Source organism: Strigops habroptila, chromosome 2, assembly GCF_004027225.2.
Source record: "Strigops habroptila isolate Jane chromosome 2, bStrHab1.2.pri, whole genome shotgun sequence".
NCBI lineage: Eukaryota > Metazoa > Chordata > Aves > Psittaciformes > Psittacidae > Strigops > Strigops habroptila.
Window position 1 is genome coordinate 35922241 of NC_044278.2, and position 17009 is coordinate 35939249.

General features: G+C 40.9%; 1 protein-coding gene across 2 annotated transcripts in view; it reads right to left on the reverse strand.

Annotated features, from left to right (window-relative positions):
• Nucleotides 1-9068: 9068 nt before the first annotated feature.
• USP9X (ubiquitin specific peptidase 9 X-linked) overlaps nucleotides 9069-17009 on the reverse strand; it is a 104561-nt gene continuing 96620 nt past the window's right edge. For both annotated transcript variants that reach the window (XM_030477087.1, XM_030477086.1), the window contains exons 41-45: nucleotides 16535-16623; nucleotides 15713-15869; nucleotides 15064-15276; nucleotides 14527-14622; nucleotides 9069-13037 (exon numbers count right to left, since the gene is read on the reverse strand). In XM_030477087.1, the coding sequence (XP_030332947.1) occupies nucleotides 12903-13037; nucleotides 14527-14622; nucleotides 15064-15276; nucleotides 15713-15869; nucleotides 16535-16623 (690 nt within the window). In that variant the 3' untranslated portion in view covers nucleotides 9069-12902. The remainder of the gene's footprint in view (nucleotides 13038-14526; nucleotides 14623-15063; nucleotides 15277-15712; nucleotides 15870-16534; nucleotides 16624-17009) is intronic.

Consider the following 17009-nt stretch of genomic DNA (forward strand, 5'->3'; position numbering starts at 1 on the left):
ATAAAGTAATCCCTTGGTTACCAGGTTTAACTTGGGAGTCTGGGTGAAATTGTTGGAGGGAGCTCAGTTTTCTAAGTTCCTAGACTCTAACATAATAGTTTTCCATTTTTATCTGCTGTGTTTCTTTGGAGGAAGGGTTTATGAGAGTCATAGAACTTAAAGGGGATATGTTTCAGCTACTGTTCCTGTGAAGTTTGGGACTCCTCTAGGAAACATCAAGCTTCAACTGAATCAAAGATACTTCCCTCTAAACACAAACTCAGAAGTGTGAAGCATTGCACAACCTGCCACCTTTAGTCATCGGTGTTTGGAATGGGGGAACAGCTTCAACATCGTCTCCTTTGCAGGCCATTCAGCAGAGGGGGGTCCAGCTTCTCATGGCTGCATATTCCTAGGTACTGTGATAAAACAGGTAATGGCAGTGCTGCTTCACACTGGGGGGGCTGTATTCTTGATGGCTCAGCTAAGACTGGCACTGCAGAAGCCTGGGTGTGTGCCTGGGGTGACAGCACCTCCCTCCCTATGTTAGGGGTAGGTACCGAGGTGTCGGGGGCTCCCTGGCCTATGTGTACGTGCTGCAGCAAAGCAAATGGGCAGCCAGGGGTAAACCTGCCCCCTGCCTGCTGCAGCTCCAGGAGGGCCTAGTCCTAACCTGCTCTCTTGACTTCAGGCAGTACTATCCCTGTTGCAGGCCTGCGACAGAGGAAAGTAGTCAGGTCCGGGTCCTCGATGCTGAGTTGCAGACCCTTTAGAGGTATCCTTTGGTCTGTTGTGATTAACTTCCACAGAGCTGGAAGTGCTACAGGAACAGACATGGATTCCTCCACTGGCTAGATGTTTCCAAACAGTAAAGCAACGATCGTTTATGTGACAATGTATATGGAATGCAAAAGCCTATTTGCTCTTCAGAGCAGGAGATTCCCTTGAGGTGCAAGGTAGCTCATGTTCACATACAGAATCAAAATAATGCCTCTGATCCCAAAATGCTGGTGCCAGACCTCCACATACAAGTATGACTTTGTACTGATAGGAATCCAGTGGAATGCAAAGCAAGAAGAAAAACTACCTTTATCCACCCACAATAATGTATCCACCCACCCATGCATGCCTAGGGAGGAAAAGGGGATTAAAAAATGAGAGCCGCACACCTTGAAAAAGGGCACCAGGTCACAGCTGGGAAAAATCTAAAATGCAAAGGCAAGTGTTGCTTCTGTTCATACCCCCAATACCACCAACGTAAGTGAAAGTGATCTCATGTTTTTGCCATGACATCAGAAGCTCTTGCTTATATGCCTATGTTCTCCCGACATGGATCTAAATGTAACACTCATCCCAAACAATATCAGAAGTACAGTTAAAATATTTAATGTTCAAATGACTACCTCAAAGCGAGCCAAGTTAAGACATGTCACAATACATTTCCACCCGTGAGAGCTGTGCTCTGTACAAAGAACTTCCAGAATAATTTGCATTAAATGCACCTAAGGACTTGCTGAAACCATGGTTTCCAGCGGCGCTGGGTTTGATGCCTCCATACACTTCTTAGGGAAGGGGGAGATTCTTACTGACAGCGTTTTCCCCCTTTGTTGCTGGTCCCAGGCTCTGGCTGTTCACAGCCAACAGCTGGAGTAGCAGTGTGCAATCTAGAGCTATGGAGTAATTGTACAAGTAAAGAGGTACCATTTTACAGTGCTGAGTGCAGCTACAAACACTTACAATGTAAATACACAGGATGCAATGTCTAAAGTATTTAAATTCATACGGTAGTAAGGATTTTGAAGCTTTCACTAAAAGAAGGTACAATTGCTCGCATTGCAAGTAACAATTACTAAAGTACAGTCTCTTGTTATGAAGTTTACTACAAACTGGAGACTTACCTTTCACATTTGCATCCCATAGGCCTTGATGTGCACAGCACATTCTAACCTCCCCTTTGGAAAGACTCACCTAAAAGTGAAAACCAGGATTGTGAAAAATCCTAGAGCATGTTCCAAATGTCACCCCGTAACTGCTGAGCAGCGAGTTCATGCCAGTCAGCTAAGGGTGCCCATCTGTCCACACACGAAAGATTTAAGGGCACAAATAAGTAATAACATGGTGTCTGGGGCAATGCACATTCAATTTTAGAGCAGGATAGAACTACCCAAACAAACAGCTGGAGGAGCAGATAAAGCCAGAGGTGGAATTTTACATGAGATGGTGCTTGGAAAAAATTTGGGGAGCCCACGAGTGTCTGTGTACATGCAGAGCAGGATTCACAATTGCAAGCATCAGGCTGCAGGAACCTCCACGCTGGTGGGACCACACCATGAGCATGCTGATGGTGGCACAAAGGCCACCGACACCCATGGGAGTCCTCAGCCCCGATGGTGTTGAGCCAAGCCCCTTGGTACCTGATGGAGAGGCCCGAAGGAGCAGCTCCTCAGTGAAACAGTGGGTGTTTACAGCCAGGCTGCCAAACGATCTGACAGGACAAAATACAGAAGAGCAATACCAGAACTTACTTCAGAGTAGAACACTCCAGAGACTTTCAGCCCGGTAACATGTAACTTACATTAAAAAAGCCACAGTGATATTAACAAGCGACCAGAGCACAAGACATTCGCCAGGGCAAAGCGCTCTGCAGTCCTAGCACCACGGGTGCTAAAAATTCATGAAAGTGAATGGGAGGGAAGAGGGAATTAAATAAAGTGAACGATTAAAAAAACAGCTCTAAAGAAACCCACCTAAAATGAAAAATTACAACGAATGGACAAGCTGAAGACAAGAGGGTGAACTCCAGCAGATTACACAACAGGGAAATAACTATGTTATGTTATCTCTATGTTAGAGAATAATGTGACAAGGAGAGAATAATAAAAACCCAAACACAAAAATACATCACTGAGTTACTAATGAGCTTACTTTAGCCTGGGAGGATCTGTGAAATTACTGAATGGAAAATAAAATGGGGATTGAACTTAACATCAGTCACTGGACTCTGTGCGGGCTGAATGGAGTGTCAGCCGCCTGTGGCAGGCAGGAGGTTCAGCTGAACAGGGTAACGGCTCCTTCTACACTGTAGAAACTGGAAATTAAACAAGACAGGGACACTGCAAAGAAGCCGGCGCCTGCCTTTACCACCTTGGCTGGCAAGATCCTTGGTGCAGGCTTACTGCTTTCAAACAACAAAGATGCAGTGCAAAAACGGCAGTACCGAGTGGGGCAGTGTTCGGACACTTGATAAATGAAGAGCATTAAATAGACCATGATCTATGGCTGGTCCTGGGATTCACAGGTGAGAGATTTGCCGTACAGTGAAGGAAACAGATTGGAAGCAGCCCCCCTCATTTCCAGCCTGGGTTGGTACACAGATGGCTGCTGCACTCCAGTGTTACACAGCTCGGGTACCACTAAAGCCACAAAGTGCTGACAGAAGAAATGAAACCTGAAGCATCCCCCTTTGCCCTCTTCCCTTGCATCTGCACGAGGTACCAGCTCCCACCCAGCAGGGAGGTTCCTCCACCCCAGGCTCCAAACCCCACTCTGGTGGGAAGCTGGTGAAGCAGATGGACATCTGAGCTCCTGGCTTTACTGAATAAACTTCAATACAAAACCACTTTCAAATGTAAGTTTGCAAAATAAACCCACACCATGGCTCAACAGAAAGCACATGGCATCCTTGCATGGTCCTGTGCTTCTCCTACCCCTGTAACTCATCGTATGCTTTTATATTCACTCCTAGTAATTGTATTTTAAACATGTATCATGTTCAGCAACCTCTTGCTCAAACCAGCTGTTCTTATCAGCATGATTGAGTACACAGTTGATGTGCTTATACAGTTTATATCATCACAGGTACTTACTTCATGGATGGGTGTCTCAATTCTCAGCCCTAATGCTGCATGGAGGACACGAGCTACTATACATACAGTCCAACTTCAAACACTACAGCTACACTTAGTATTAAAAAAATAATAAAAATAATCATCATCATCTCCCATAAAGATTAGCATTGTTACGGGAACATCAGAAATCTTGAAATGAAACAAACTCTTGTTTTACAGAAAGATGTTAAGGGTTCTTTAAGGAATTTCAGTGGTTGTTTCCAGTATAAGGCTTTGTTTGCTAAAAGAAAAGAGAAGGAAAAGGATAAAGGGAATAAAAGACAAATGAGTGAAACACTAAAAAGTCTTCCTTCAGAAAGGCTTCAATTTTCCCCCTACTCAAAGACCAACCAGCATTTTCTTTATACTTTAAGGGTGTACTGAGATACACCAGGTCCTACCTAAGCATCAACATGTATCACAGATTCTTTCATCATGGCAGAACACCCTTGTTAACATCATTATCCCTTTCCCATCTCCTGCTCCTCCGACACCTCAGCAGCCTGACGGCTGTTGCATGAGCAGCACGCGCTGCTGACATGTGCCAACACACAGGGCAGAAGGCAGGCTTCACCCAGGGGTGGGCAGGGCTGAGGCTCACCCCTCCGGTGCTCTCCTTGCTGCCATTCCCCACCAGGGACGCCACAGCCTGGCTGCCCGCCTGCAGAGGATGCACAGCCTGCCACGCACCGCTGCACGGAGGGAGGAAGTACAAAGGGAGATGTGAGGAAACCGCATCAGGTAGAACAAGCTCAGAGCAAACCCATCCAGAGAGTTTTTGCAAAAAGAAGAGAGGGAAACAAGCCTCAGCAACAGAGTTATAACATTGACCCTTGCGTTGAAGTTACCAGGTAACCGAGTACCAAACCCAGGAGAAATGCTTTGGGTCACGTGAGAACAGAACACATCTGCGTGAGTCGCTTTCTGGTTTTGCTGTCTTCATCAAAAGCTTTCTTTTCCCTGTTTATAACAAACCTCCCAGCCTGTAATAATCTAGTGGGATACGTCCAAAATTTATCTTGAATTCTTATTTTTGCTAACATGTCGATATGCAGAGAATTCACACGAACACTCAGATGGGTGACATCGACTAAACAGACCTACGATAAACTCGGGTGTTACCTGCTTCCATGGTGTCTGAAGTAGTTTGATGTCAGTGCTACAAATTCCCAGTAATTTGCCGTTGTTTTGTGTTTTCATTTACATGTCTTCAAAACCAGTGCTAAAAGCAAACACAGTAAACCAGAAGTTTCCATTAGTTCTCCATTACATCCACTTTGAAGTCCTTTTATGCGATGGCCCTTGCTCTGGTGGAGCAAAGCAACCGGGTCATTGGCACCTGGAATGTGAAAGGGCACCAATCCCTGGAATAACCACTTGGTATCAAGGAGAGGCAAGTGCACTTTAGGAGCCATTGGCCCCCAGGAGGCACAATGGTGGAGTGACCCCTGGGAATGCTCCCAAGCAGCCAAGTCTTCTCCAGCAACTGCAGTGCAGTCAAATCAGTCCTTATGCGCTATAATGGATTCAAAGGCAACAGTGAACCTGGCTCCTTTCCCGACTTGAGGACACCCCAGCTTTATTTCCCTGTCTTCATCACAGCGAGTCTCTTCCACCAACAAATTTGTTACATGGTATTTTAATAAATTCAACACAAGAGGCCTCCACTAGCCCATTCTTCAGTTAAGTCCACATTTTATTTATGGTTTGCTGTTGGTACTTCAATCAGATTTATATATACATAATCTAAAACCTACATTGAAATCATGTTGACTGCTCTGAAGACCGAGAGAAGTGACACGATTGAAGTTTTCTTCCACAGCTACATGGTAAGTCTACATTCCCACCGCAGGTTTTTGGTTCAGGTTGCAGAAGTGTTCAGAAGGACAATGCCAGGTCTCGCTCAGTCTTGGCCTAGGAGGGTTACACAGTTCTCTTTCAGCATTTCAGTCTTACACACAACCACAGTAGCAATTGGAAACATTTCTTTCTGGATAAACACCTGGGCTGATCTGCAGAATAGTGGCTTTTCACATTGACATCTCTCATTTCTAAACCCTCACTGTATCAACATAGCTAGAAACCGATACACCTCCCTGCACTTGCATTGCTTTAACAGTACTAGTTGCAGAAGCATTTTATGATACTTCACATGGGTAAGGAGGTGGCACATGAGACTGAGCAGAAGTGTTTGTGAGTCCACGTGGTGCCACCTGAAAAACACCAGTTCTTTCAGTTGGATGCAAACCATAAACACCTATTCTCAGAGTCACGCTCCAAACGATTTCACATATCCCTGCGGAGGGCATGGAGCCCTGTGTCAGCCTGACCAGCTACTCCTGCACCCGCACTGGCCTGACCCAGAATAAACCGTCACGCTGCTAAAGCTGCTTCCCGGCGCACCACCCTGCAGCAGCTCCACAATGAATGTCAAGAGGTAGAAAGTATTAACAGAACAAGCTCGCAAGGCTTCTTGCTCAGCTCACCCCTGTCTTTATTTACCCAGAGGATTCAGCTCAGTACAGATCTTAGAGCAGAAGAAAAATAGAAAATATTTTATCTGCTCCTTAATCAACTTCCTGCCAGAAACCTATTCTTCGGTGCTGGGGGAGGTCAGTGGCGTGTGCGAAGCCAGGCAAAGCACGCTCAGCACTTCCAGTTCCCCAGGGGCTTCGGTCAGCGTGACCTCCCTCCCTTCAGTGAGACATCCCCATTTCTGCCATTCACCTGTCCCAAGCCACGCAGGAGGACAGGCAGGTGGAATTTGCGAGTATCATGAAGTCATGAAGACCTGGTCTTTGTGTTTCTAAGCTTTTGAATTTGCTTCCAGAAGAATAAGGACTCTAAAGCACCCACCAATTTAAATACAATCAAGTATATTAAGAAGTGTCCAAGTTTTCAATCAGCCTTATTTCCAAAGTAGATTCTGGCAAGACCTATTGGTTTTATTCACCTGTAGAAACCAGCTGTTCAAGATGACAGAAAATGAAGCAAAACCCCCTAAACCTAAACCCCAGTAAGCTACAAGCTGTTTGAATTCAAGGCCACCATCCACAGTGTGAAGTTTTCATACCCCACATATGTTCTGAAAAGATTTAAGAGATGACAAAGCCCACCTGGTCAAGGCTGTGGCTGCTGCTGCTGCTGTCCCGTAAAGGCTCTGCTGCCTGGCAAATGTGGCTGTGCTGCAGCAGCCAACAGCAGAACAGCAGGTGTAGGTAGAAAGGGAGGTAAAGGCCATCATGGCAAGTGAAGGGATTTGATTCCAAGAAAATACAAAAATATTATATAGAAAATGATCCTGGCAATCCAGAGTGAGAAACTTGGTAAGAAAGAATCCTAAGAAATGATTGACAGGAATTTAGGAGTGAAGGACAAGAACTGAGCAGCATGTCAACAAATAAAGCTACAAAAAAGGCCAATCAATACCTTTAAAAGCTGCATCCACAGAGGTATCAGTACCAAAAAGAGAATATAACTGCTCGCTTAATGGCTCAGGTAAAACCACATGTGGAAAGCATTCATCCAGCCCTGGTCATTGTATGAAAACAGAAAGAGCACATCACTACAGTGACAATGGAAATGTGGAATGGGGAAGTGGCTTGTATGGGAAAACCAACATTTAAAGATTTTGCTCTGGTAAGGACTAGAGGGGACGTAACTGCAAATGCATCAGAAAGCTGCAAACTACACAGCTTGGGGCAACATAAACCAAGTTACTGGAATAGCAGCTGTAGGTTAAGAATAAAAATTATCAGACATTTAAGATAGTATAGATACAGAAAAGAAGGGCATGATCTTATTTTCCTGCACTGGATGTTCGTCTATGGTTAGATATTGGATGAATTCATAGAACCTGTTTTCTTTTTCCTCCTATTTGCAGTATTCAAGGTTAGCTCATTGTTAAAAACCAGAAGACATTCACGCATTATTTTGACCATTGAAGAATGATGCTGTTGGTTCAGAATTGTGCTAATGTAATTAAGGCTGTATGAAATTCTTCCATGGAAACAGCCTGTAGGCCAGCTTTATTATTAAAAAGTGGCTTTAAGGAATTCTAAAGCTAAAAAATACAGAGCTGGGTATTTAAAATCTAATGAAAAATTAGCCCTTATTCAGGAATGGTTTTCTCCTTCAGAAACTAGCTCTCCTGTGCTTGTTTTGATTTCATTGTCTGCAAACCAGCGTAAATAAAGCAAGCAGGACAGCCATCTTTTGTGCTACCTGCTGACTTATCTGGCCCGATCCCTGCAACACATCACCAACTTCAACTGTTAGGGTGCTGAAATCAACAGGACTCATACAAACACCATTGAAATCCACTGCTCTGCCCCAGCTTGCATTGGAAAAATCAGATTACAGGATAGGGACCTCTGAATCTAAGTGCTGGAACCTGTGTCCACACAGTTCTGTGAACAACCTACAGCAAAGACATGGCAGGGACAGGACTGAACACTTCTCTTGTATAAAAGGACAAAAGCATTTGACACTTTAAAGCAGTTAGTCCCAGGGAAATTCTTATACCTTAGAAATAAAAGGACATTTATAGTACGAACCTTACAAAGTTACACACTGTAAAAAGTGACAGTGCTCATACTGAGTTAAAGCCCTTCTAGTGCAGCAGAGCTGCCTGGTCTGTGAACAAGGGCAAGTCTCAGCGCAAATGAATCTGTCAAGGTGACAATCCCCACAGAGCAATGAAAGGAAAGTAAACGGACACCCTGGTACAGTATGGAGGGCATACAGAGGGTGTGTTGCCTGTGCTGCTGCTGCCCAGCGATCTTTACTGCACTACTGTAGACCAACTCTAGCTGCAAGCCAGAAAAGCACACGCACTGCGCTTTCAAGAGCTGTTTGCTGTCATGTTCCTCAGGAGACCACTTGCAAGAGGAACAGAAATCATGCAGAAGGATGTAGCTGGGTTTGTTTCACCTTGCTTTCTTGCTTGTTGTAGTACCACTCTGCAGCATGCAGCATTTACAAGACGGTTCCTTCTTCTCCCTCAGAAAGCCTCTCTTGTTCTGCTCTAGAGAGAAGGCAGGTTTACTTTATTCCCAAGACCTCATGGCTGTGACATGAGTGGTATCATGAACATGATGGAGAGCACAGGAGGCAAGAAGACAGGGAGCAAGAATTGTCCAAATTACTGCTGGAGCATGGCCACAAACGGGAAACTCCCACACCTGTCTTCAGAAACTTAAGGTCAGCATCAGCATCTCACCCCCCAAAACTGAGGTGTATGCCCTTCATCACAGAGGTGAAGTTGCCTTCAGTGTGGGTATGCAAATGTGGACTAACAAGTTTTAACAAAGATATTTAAACACTTAATTGGTTACCCTGTAGATCTACCAACATGCCACTTCTTCCTCTAATTTATATAGTTAGCCTTTAACTTTCATCTGAAGCTAAAGTCGTTGCATGGAAAGCTTCACTGCAATCAATGGCTAGTGACTGAAACAGCCCAACAAAAATGTTGAGCCACTTTGCCTCGACACAGTTCACCAGCCTATTCATTTCCGGCAAAAGACAGAGAGGTAGACAAAATTGATTGAAACAAGAATGAAGTTAATTGCTACAGCAGCCAATTTTTGCCTTTTTTAGGTCTGGCAGAATGGCTGATGTCATTCTCTCCTGGAACTTAGGAAATATACAGAAAGTTTTGGAACCTTAAGTGCTTTTTCATGACACATAAACTAAAACACACAAGCTAGGCACAACAAAGTGGCTGAAAAGGCATAATAGCATTTACTGTACACAAGTTTCTCATGTAGTCTACAAATCTCACTCCAGAGAAAAAAAAAAAAATAATAGAAATGTCATTGTGGAATTTCATTTCTTCCTGGCTCAATTTCAGCAAGATACACTAGCTTGAAAAACAGAGAACTTAAATTTTCAGAGCTGGTAATTAGCAGGCAAAATAATCTGAGAAATTCCAAGTCAAGCAGAGTCCTTTCCTGCTTGTGCATCACCACGGAAGTAGGTTCTGCAGGGCAAATAAGCTTTGACTGAACCCTGTGCAATCTCATTGTTGTCAGTGGGGTAACACAAGTGTAGGTGACCAACTCTGTGACCAAAACTTAGGACAAGTAGGGATGCACAAATAGTAACTGAATTCCTTTCATATATGGCTGTACCGATCTTTTTTAACACTAACAGCAGCAAGTGTTAAAAGCTCACTTAAGTCACTAAACAACCTAAATCCAAATGTACAAGAGGGAGAAATTCTGCCCCAGTAAAACTACACATTAACCACCATACAGCACCACCTATGAATTTTCAGTTTCCATGTATTTGATTTTACATTGTCAGGAACATGAGTAATCGCTTTGCTATTTATTGGCTCATTTTGTGGAAGACCACAGATCCCCTAGTAACTGTTCTAAACAGAAGAGAGGACTGAAATTAGTGATGGGGGAATCAAATCTTTAGGCACTTTGAGGACTAGTATTTAAAGTGTGCCATCAACAATGAGGTACTGCGTATTGCCTGAAAACGACTGCTGCCAAAATGCTGTGACAGTAACATGCATATGAAGCTTTTTACTTGTACGATATTCATCAAGTACAATTCAAACTTGTTTTGCCCAGAGTGAAGAGAATGTTGCACTCTTCACTGTAGCTAGCCTTTTAGAAGCAGCAGCTGCAACAAACAATACAGGCTTATCCTTCTTCAAAGTCACAAAGATGCACAATATTCTCCATTTGCCGCCTGAAAAACAACTGCCACTGCAGTCATTCTCAATTCACGGGATGGGGGGTGTATGACTGAAGAGTCCCAGCCTTGAAGTGTCACAGGTTTGACGTGTCTCTACAATCATTGCACTATTAAAAGCAAACACATTTGGCAAGGCTGAACTAGCACTTTATATATTTTACCTATTAGTAAAAAATACAGAATAATGACCTCTGAGATAGCTTAACAATTACTGGTCCAAATAAATACGAACGCTTTCAGCTTGAGCACTGGGGGTAGAACTTTTGAGTTAAAACCTCCAACACGCATTCCCAAACATAAATGGGAATGCTTCATCCAGGTTTACTAAGTCCAGGTAAAATGGTATTACTAAAAAACTGTGAAAAAAATCTGAATTAACTTGAGCACGAGGGAAAACACGGAAGCATAAAGGAGATCACTGAAACACAGCATATTCAAAAATCTTCCGTGTCCCTTCTTTGCTACACTAAATGCATAAGAATGCACTTGTGATCGAATTTTCCTTTGTCCATTTCAAAACTACAGACCTTTAATTTGATAAGCAGCTTTGTTTCTATCAACTCATTTGTAAAAAACACCATCAAGCTTGTGCTCATTAAATATATATATATGTATATATAAAAACATACAAAAAGTACAAGATAAATCACATTAAGAAACTTTTACAGTGTAATTGTCCTGATTATTTTATTCTTAAGGGCCAATTTTTTTTTCGTGCACAGAATCTCAATGTGACTGTTGTTCCAGAATTCAGCATGGTGCCACTGCACAGAATTCACGTTTCTGTGCAGTCCATTAAAAAAAAGCCAAAAAACAAAACCAAAAAAAACAACACACACCACAGGACAAAACATTCTTCTTAAATCAAATTCTATTTGTGAATTCAGCAAAATAATTTCTATAAAATAAAACAGCAAAATATTTAAATAGTATAGGGTGGGCTGTATCTGTTTTGCAGGGGTATTTGGTTTTTAGACAGGTTCCAAAAAAATTACACACATTCAAGTTACCAATTTTCATTTAAATACAGTATTTACTGATGCGGTTCTTTAAGTCTTTAAACAAATGTTTATTCTGGAATAGAGATACCTCAGAATTGTATTTGACTAACCAGTAGTTTCTTTTATAATTAAACCCTGCTTCTAATGTTAAGATTTCCTGTATAATGGATAAAGAGCTAAGACAATTCTCGCTTTCAAGTAGAACTGTGAACGAGCAGAAAACCAGCAAGTTAACTTGGTGCAGTGGCACTCACAAGTACTGTGTGATTTCGTTGACTTCCACTTCACTGGGATGCAGTAGAAGGAAAGTGTTAGAAGTTTATCTAGTAAGCTCTACCAAAGAAACAAAACAAGCACACCAAATACAGTCTATTATGCTCCAGGCATCCTGGCATAGCAAATTTTTGCATATTTGTTTTAAATCTTTTAAATTCCTATTACTGAAAACTAAGTGTTCTTTATCCCACCCAGAGACAGAACTGTCAAACATCAGATGTGAGGAACATATGTGAAACTGAAAACCACTTGTTTGTCACATTTTCCCTCCCCATTTTATAGTCTAGGTGTAAGAAGAAAAAGTTCTGAGCAATGCAGTTGTCACATTGGGACAACTGCTGTCACGTTTTTTTTTTTCCCCCTCATTGGCTACACTAACTTGGTGTGAAGCCATGCTAAATGTTACAGCATAACTATAGCTTCAAAGTGATTAACCTAATACCAGAATGAAAAAGGCAATGAAAAAAGATCTAGAAACAATGTTACATCACCAATTTTCCACATCAACCAAATAATTAAAAGGTTACCAGCCATTACGTTGCTCATAGTAAAATCGACTCCAGTGGCAAAGAATTAACATGAAACTATTCTTGTGGTTGACATGGATAGGCTTTTTCGTAAAGGAGTTGATCCGACTGCCATGAGGCAGGCAACACTGGTTGCAGAGCGCAGCAGATATATCAAGAAATTATTTTTTTTGTTGGTTTTTTTTTTTTTTTGTAGATCTGTGAGTCTCATCAAGACAAAAAAAAAAGTTTCTTGCTCAAGAATTAACAGTCAAACATTAATATACTATATACACCTTTGCCATTTACACATTAGCATCAGGCCATTTATTACAAAACACTATACACTTTCCACTGCAGGCGGGTTATATATTGACAGCAATTTTCTGCAGATAAGACAGTGAATAGACTCTCCACTCCATGTTGATTAGGAATAGTTTTTCTAGTTTTAAATATTAGCCAGACACAGAGAAAGGTTGGACTGTAAGGCCTGGGTGCACAGTCTTGATGGAGCAAGTTAATTGATTATGTGCATTTCACTAATCTTTTGTCTGAGGCGGGGAAACTTCTTCACTGCCTTCATAATTTTCTTGTGCTCGTTGGCCAGTTCGCTGAGGGTTGTTCATATGATGTGCTGCCGGGCCTGTATATGGCTGTCCATGCACGTGGTTATTCTGCAATAAAGCATAAACATTTTAAAGGGACATTAAACTTACGGGCTGTTTCCTGACTAGTTATTGTGTTTTCTCCTTTACATTCAGACCATTGAAAAGTATCCTCGAGCCCACTGAACTTCTCGTGTAGTAGTATCTGTATGAACACACACCACAGTTCCTTCATTCCCCTGAGTCACACTTTTCACACTTACCTTTTTAATTTACACTGAAGGTAAACAGACTTTTAACTTGTAAAGATAAAAAGATTTACTTGAAATAGCAATATCTGCTTTTGAAATAGTAATCTCAGCTTTTGCATAACAAACAGTTACATGCAAAGCAAAGGCAGCAAGAAAGAAAAAAAGGAGATGGAAAGAGGCTGCCTATGTGCTGTGGACACTAAACTGTGCACATATGTTATCAACAGTTTCAACCAGCTTGAATGTTTTTCCTAAGACAATGGAAAAAGCATACCTGTACTTAATTTTTGAGAGGAAAACTTTAATGCTACAGAACTGAATGAAATCTAGACCAATAGTTTTTTGCAGATGCTCTGCCCCAATTTAAAAAGTCATACACATATCTGGCAAAAGAAAACAACTCATTTATCTACCCCTTTGCTGAGTTTAACTAACTGTGGAGAAACCAGGAAAATGAGGATTGTGTGTGTTAGTGAGAAATGCCACCTCTTGCAAGAAAGTGAACACATCACACGGGTAATGGTGAGGTTATGGTACATGCCTGAACTCAGGAGCTCAGGAAGGAGTGGGAAAATCTGCATGACTTACCAACTGCTCTGCTGAGAACATCGAGTAAGGAAAGCAAGATGGAGGGGAAAATGGGTTTGGGCAGGAAAGGAAATTAAATTAGCAGATTTGGAATGTATAAAATGAATTGGAACAAAAGTCACAACTAAGTGGGGGATCTACTATTTTAGTCAATTTGGTAAAAAAAAAAAAACCAAACCAAAAACGGTTATGATTTCTTTTAGATCTGGCCTTCCACTGAAAGATACTAACAAAGCAGCCATTTCACATAAAACAGATTTAGATTTCATATGTACGTAAGATTTAGAAATCAGTGTTCATAGCACAAATTATACGTAACAGCCATGTGCATTTTTCTGAAAGCCTTCCAATTACCCAAACTGAAATTCAGACCTTGAGGCTTGACTTTGTATTTAAAAACAAGAAAGCAACTCTCAAAACCTTACAGCAACAAATATGACAGAATCAAATTCAGTATGCACTAGACTGTGATGGCATCTGTCCTCCTGCTCTTTCTATGGACAATTAATCCATGATCTGATAACATTAAAATTTTCACCTGAAGCTCTAATGGTGAAACTGTTCCTGGCAAAATGGAGGTGTATCTGTATCTTTATTCCTCCAAGTGTGATAGTGGACAATAACATGCTTCTGACTGATGCCAATAATTTAACTTACCATAAACGCTAAAAAAAGCTAACCTGGAACTCTGAATAAATAGTTCATCTATGAGCTTTTACCTGTTGATACTGGGAACCAGGTGAATGGGGATACAGTGGGGCATCTTCAGGTGGAGAAGACTCATGTTCATCTGGGGCATCAGGATCGTCTGGTTCCTAAAGTTTGAAAAAACATTTTATTTACTTAGGTAAAATGTATTGTGGTTATTCTATCCAGAGCCAATTCTACATGCAAATGACCCTTTCAGACATGCCTGGAGAAAAATTCCACCCCACTGTGTCACCCACAGCTTGTATTGCACTACATAAAAATTCCCACTATCAATGCACTATTGGAAAAACAGACCCATTCATAATCTACTTTAAATGGCCACTTTCAATTTTATACCTCTTATTCTTTAAGTGGCAGATGCCTACAGAAACAGTAATAAAAGGGGAAAAAATGCACATGATTATGTAAATGAACCACAAAAATAGAAATCCAGATTTATAAAATTCGTTACTTCTGTAACGACTGTTGCGAAGGTTCATTATTTACAGAAGCACTTTACTCAGATTTATTTTTTTTTCTACCACCAAGTCAAATGAATTCCTTACCTCCTCTGGACAGAGTTCACAAGCTTTTGCAAGAGTCATTCTAGCACTGTGTGATCTCTCTAGGAAGTAGCCATTTGATGTTTCATTGCTTTGTATCGGTGGAGACCAATTATTATAGGTGTATTGGGGATTGCCAGTGTATGGTCTACGCTCAAGCTCATCTCCAAGCCATTCTACTGCCCAGGTCCATTTTCTCTTCAAATCCCCATTGCTCTGCAGATGGAAAATTCACAACTCAGAATGGTTTTCTCTACTCTTCAAAACAGAAGGATTTTTCTCTTCCTATACATCAGCTATCAGAGAATAGACCACTAACACACATGTTGCTGTTTAAAAGACTCCCTGAAATATCCTTTTTTGCACAAAGAAAACTTCAAATTTGAAATGAAGTCTATGGATTTGCAGCTGCATCACAGAATCATTAGTTCAAGTTTAACCAAATTGCTCTCAATCCTGTATATCGACCTTCTGATACAGGAAGGTTCAACTGAGTTGTACTCAAAAGTCATAATTTCATCAAGGTGATGAAAACTGAATGATGGTGGGTTTGGTTTTTTTTTTTTTTTGCGAGGCTTAGTTGATTGACATTTGTTGTTTTTAACACAGAACTGGGAAAAAAAGCAGCAAGAAACAGAACAAAAGGTATCACCTGAAGGATCTGGTAGGCTACAGGACAGTTGCTGAAGAGAGCTACCATGCACTTTATACACTGGTAAGCTCTTTTCTGATAATGGTTCTTAGAGCGCTGAATGGTGTCAAACAGCCCATCCCTGTCATCCGGGATTCCTTTAAGTGCATTGTGAATCCTACAAAAATACAAAACAAACAAACAAAAAAACCCAAAACAAACGTCAAAAACTTCAAGAGTTATAGTATTTAAATTAGTCAGAATTTACAATAATTAAATTTTTTTAATCTCAACTTTCAAAAGCCTTATTCTGTAGACATAAAAATTAGGTTTGAAACTGAGTAATATACTAAAGTTAAAATTCTCTTGAAATGTGATCACATAGAGAACATTTACGTATGAAATACACTTTTCTCCCAAGTTCACACTTTTTGCATGTCTTAGTATCACTGCTACGACTGACGTGCTTCTGAGTAAGACCAGGCTATCACTGGATTCTCTTGAATGAGATGTTTCTAAGAATCAATCCAAGCACCTCATGGTAAATACCAATGAGTTTGGCCTAAATGGCACACTCTTGTATGTGAAAAATCTTGCATTTATAAGACCAAGAAGCAAACTTCTGAAAACTAAGGAAGGTCAAAGTGAAAAATTGTAGGTTTATCTCAAAAATTAAGGTTTTTGATTTATCTCAAAAATTGAGATAAAAGTGGAAAAATGCTTTATTAATTTAATATAGATTTTAAACAATCCTCTTGAAAGGATGAGCACAAGAACCACTGGGAAAACAAGCTGTACAAAACATAATAATATTGAACTATAAAAAGACAGGTACATACTAACCTGTGAGTTTGCCAAGAGTCCTCAATTAAAAGGATTTGTAGAAGCAGATCCAAATATGGTCGAAGCTCATATGTATATGAATATGCAACCTTAAAAAGTAAAAATGCAGAGAACATAAGAAAGCATTCTTGAAGCATGCAGATTACATGGTGCAACACAAGAATACAATTCATTTGAAGTGAACTTTACTGTAATTTAAAGAATACTTCAAGATACAATGCATAGTTCTTTTGTTTTTTTTTTTTTAAACGTTGATTGTGTCAGAGTCTTTTTGGGGGTTGTGGTTTTGTTGGGTTTTTGTTTTGTTTCATTTTTCAATACAGTAAGTTTTGTGAAGGACAAAATGTTTCCTCATGAATTTCTAACACAACTAAACTGAAGCCCCAAGCATGTCATGCTGAAGAAGCTACCTTAAAAATATCTTTAGAAAGGCAAAATTACAAAACAGTATTTTTCACTGATATTGCTACTTTTT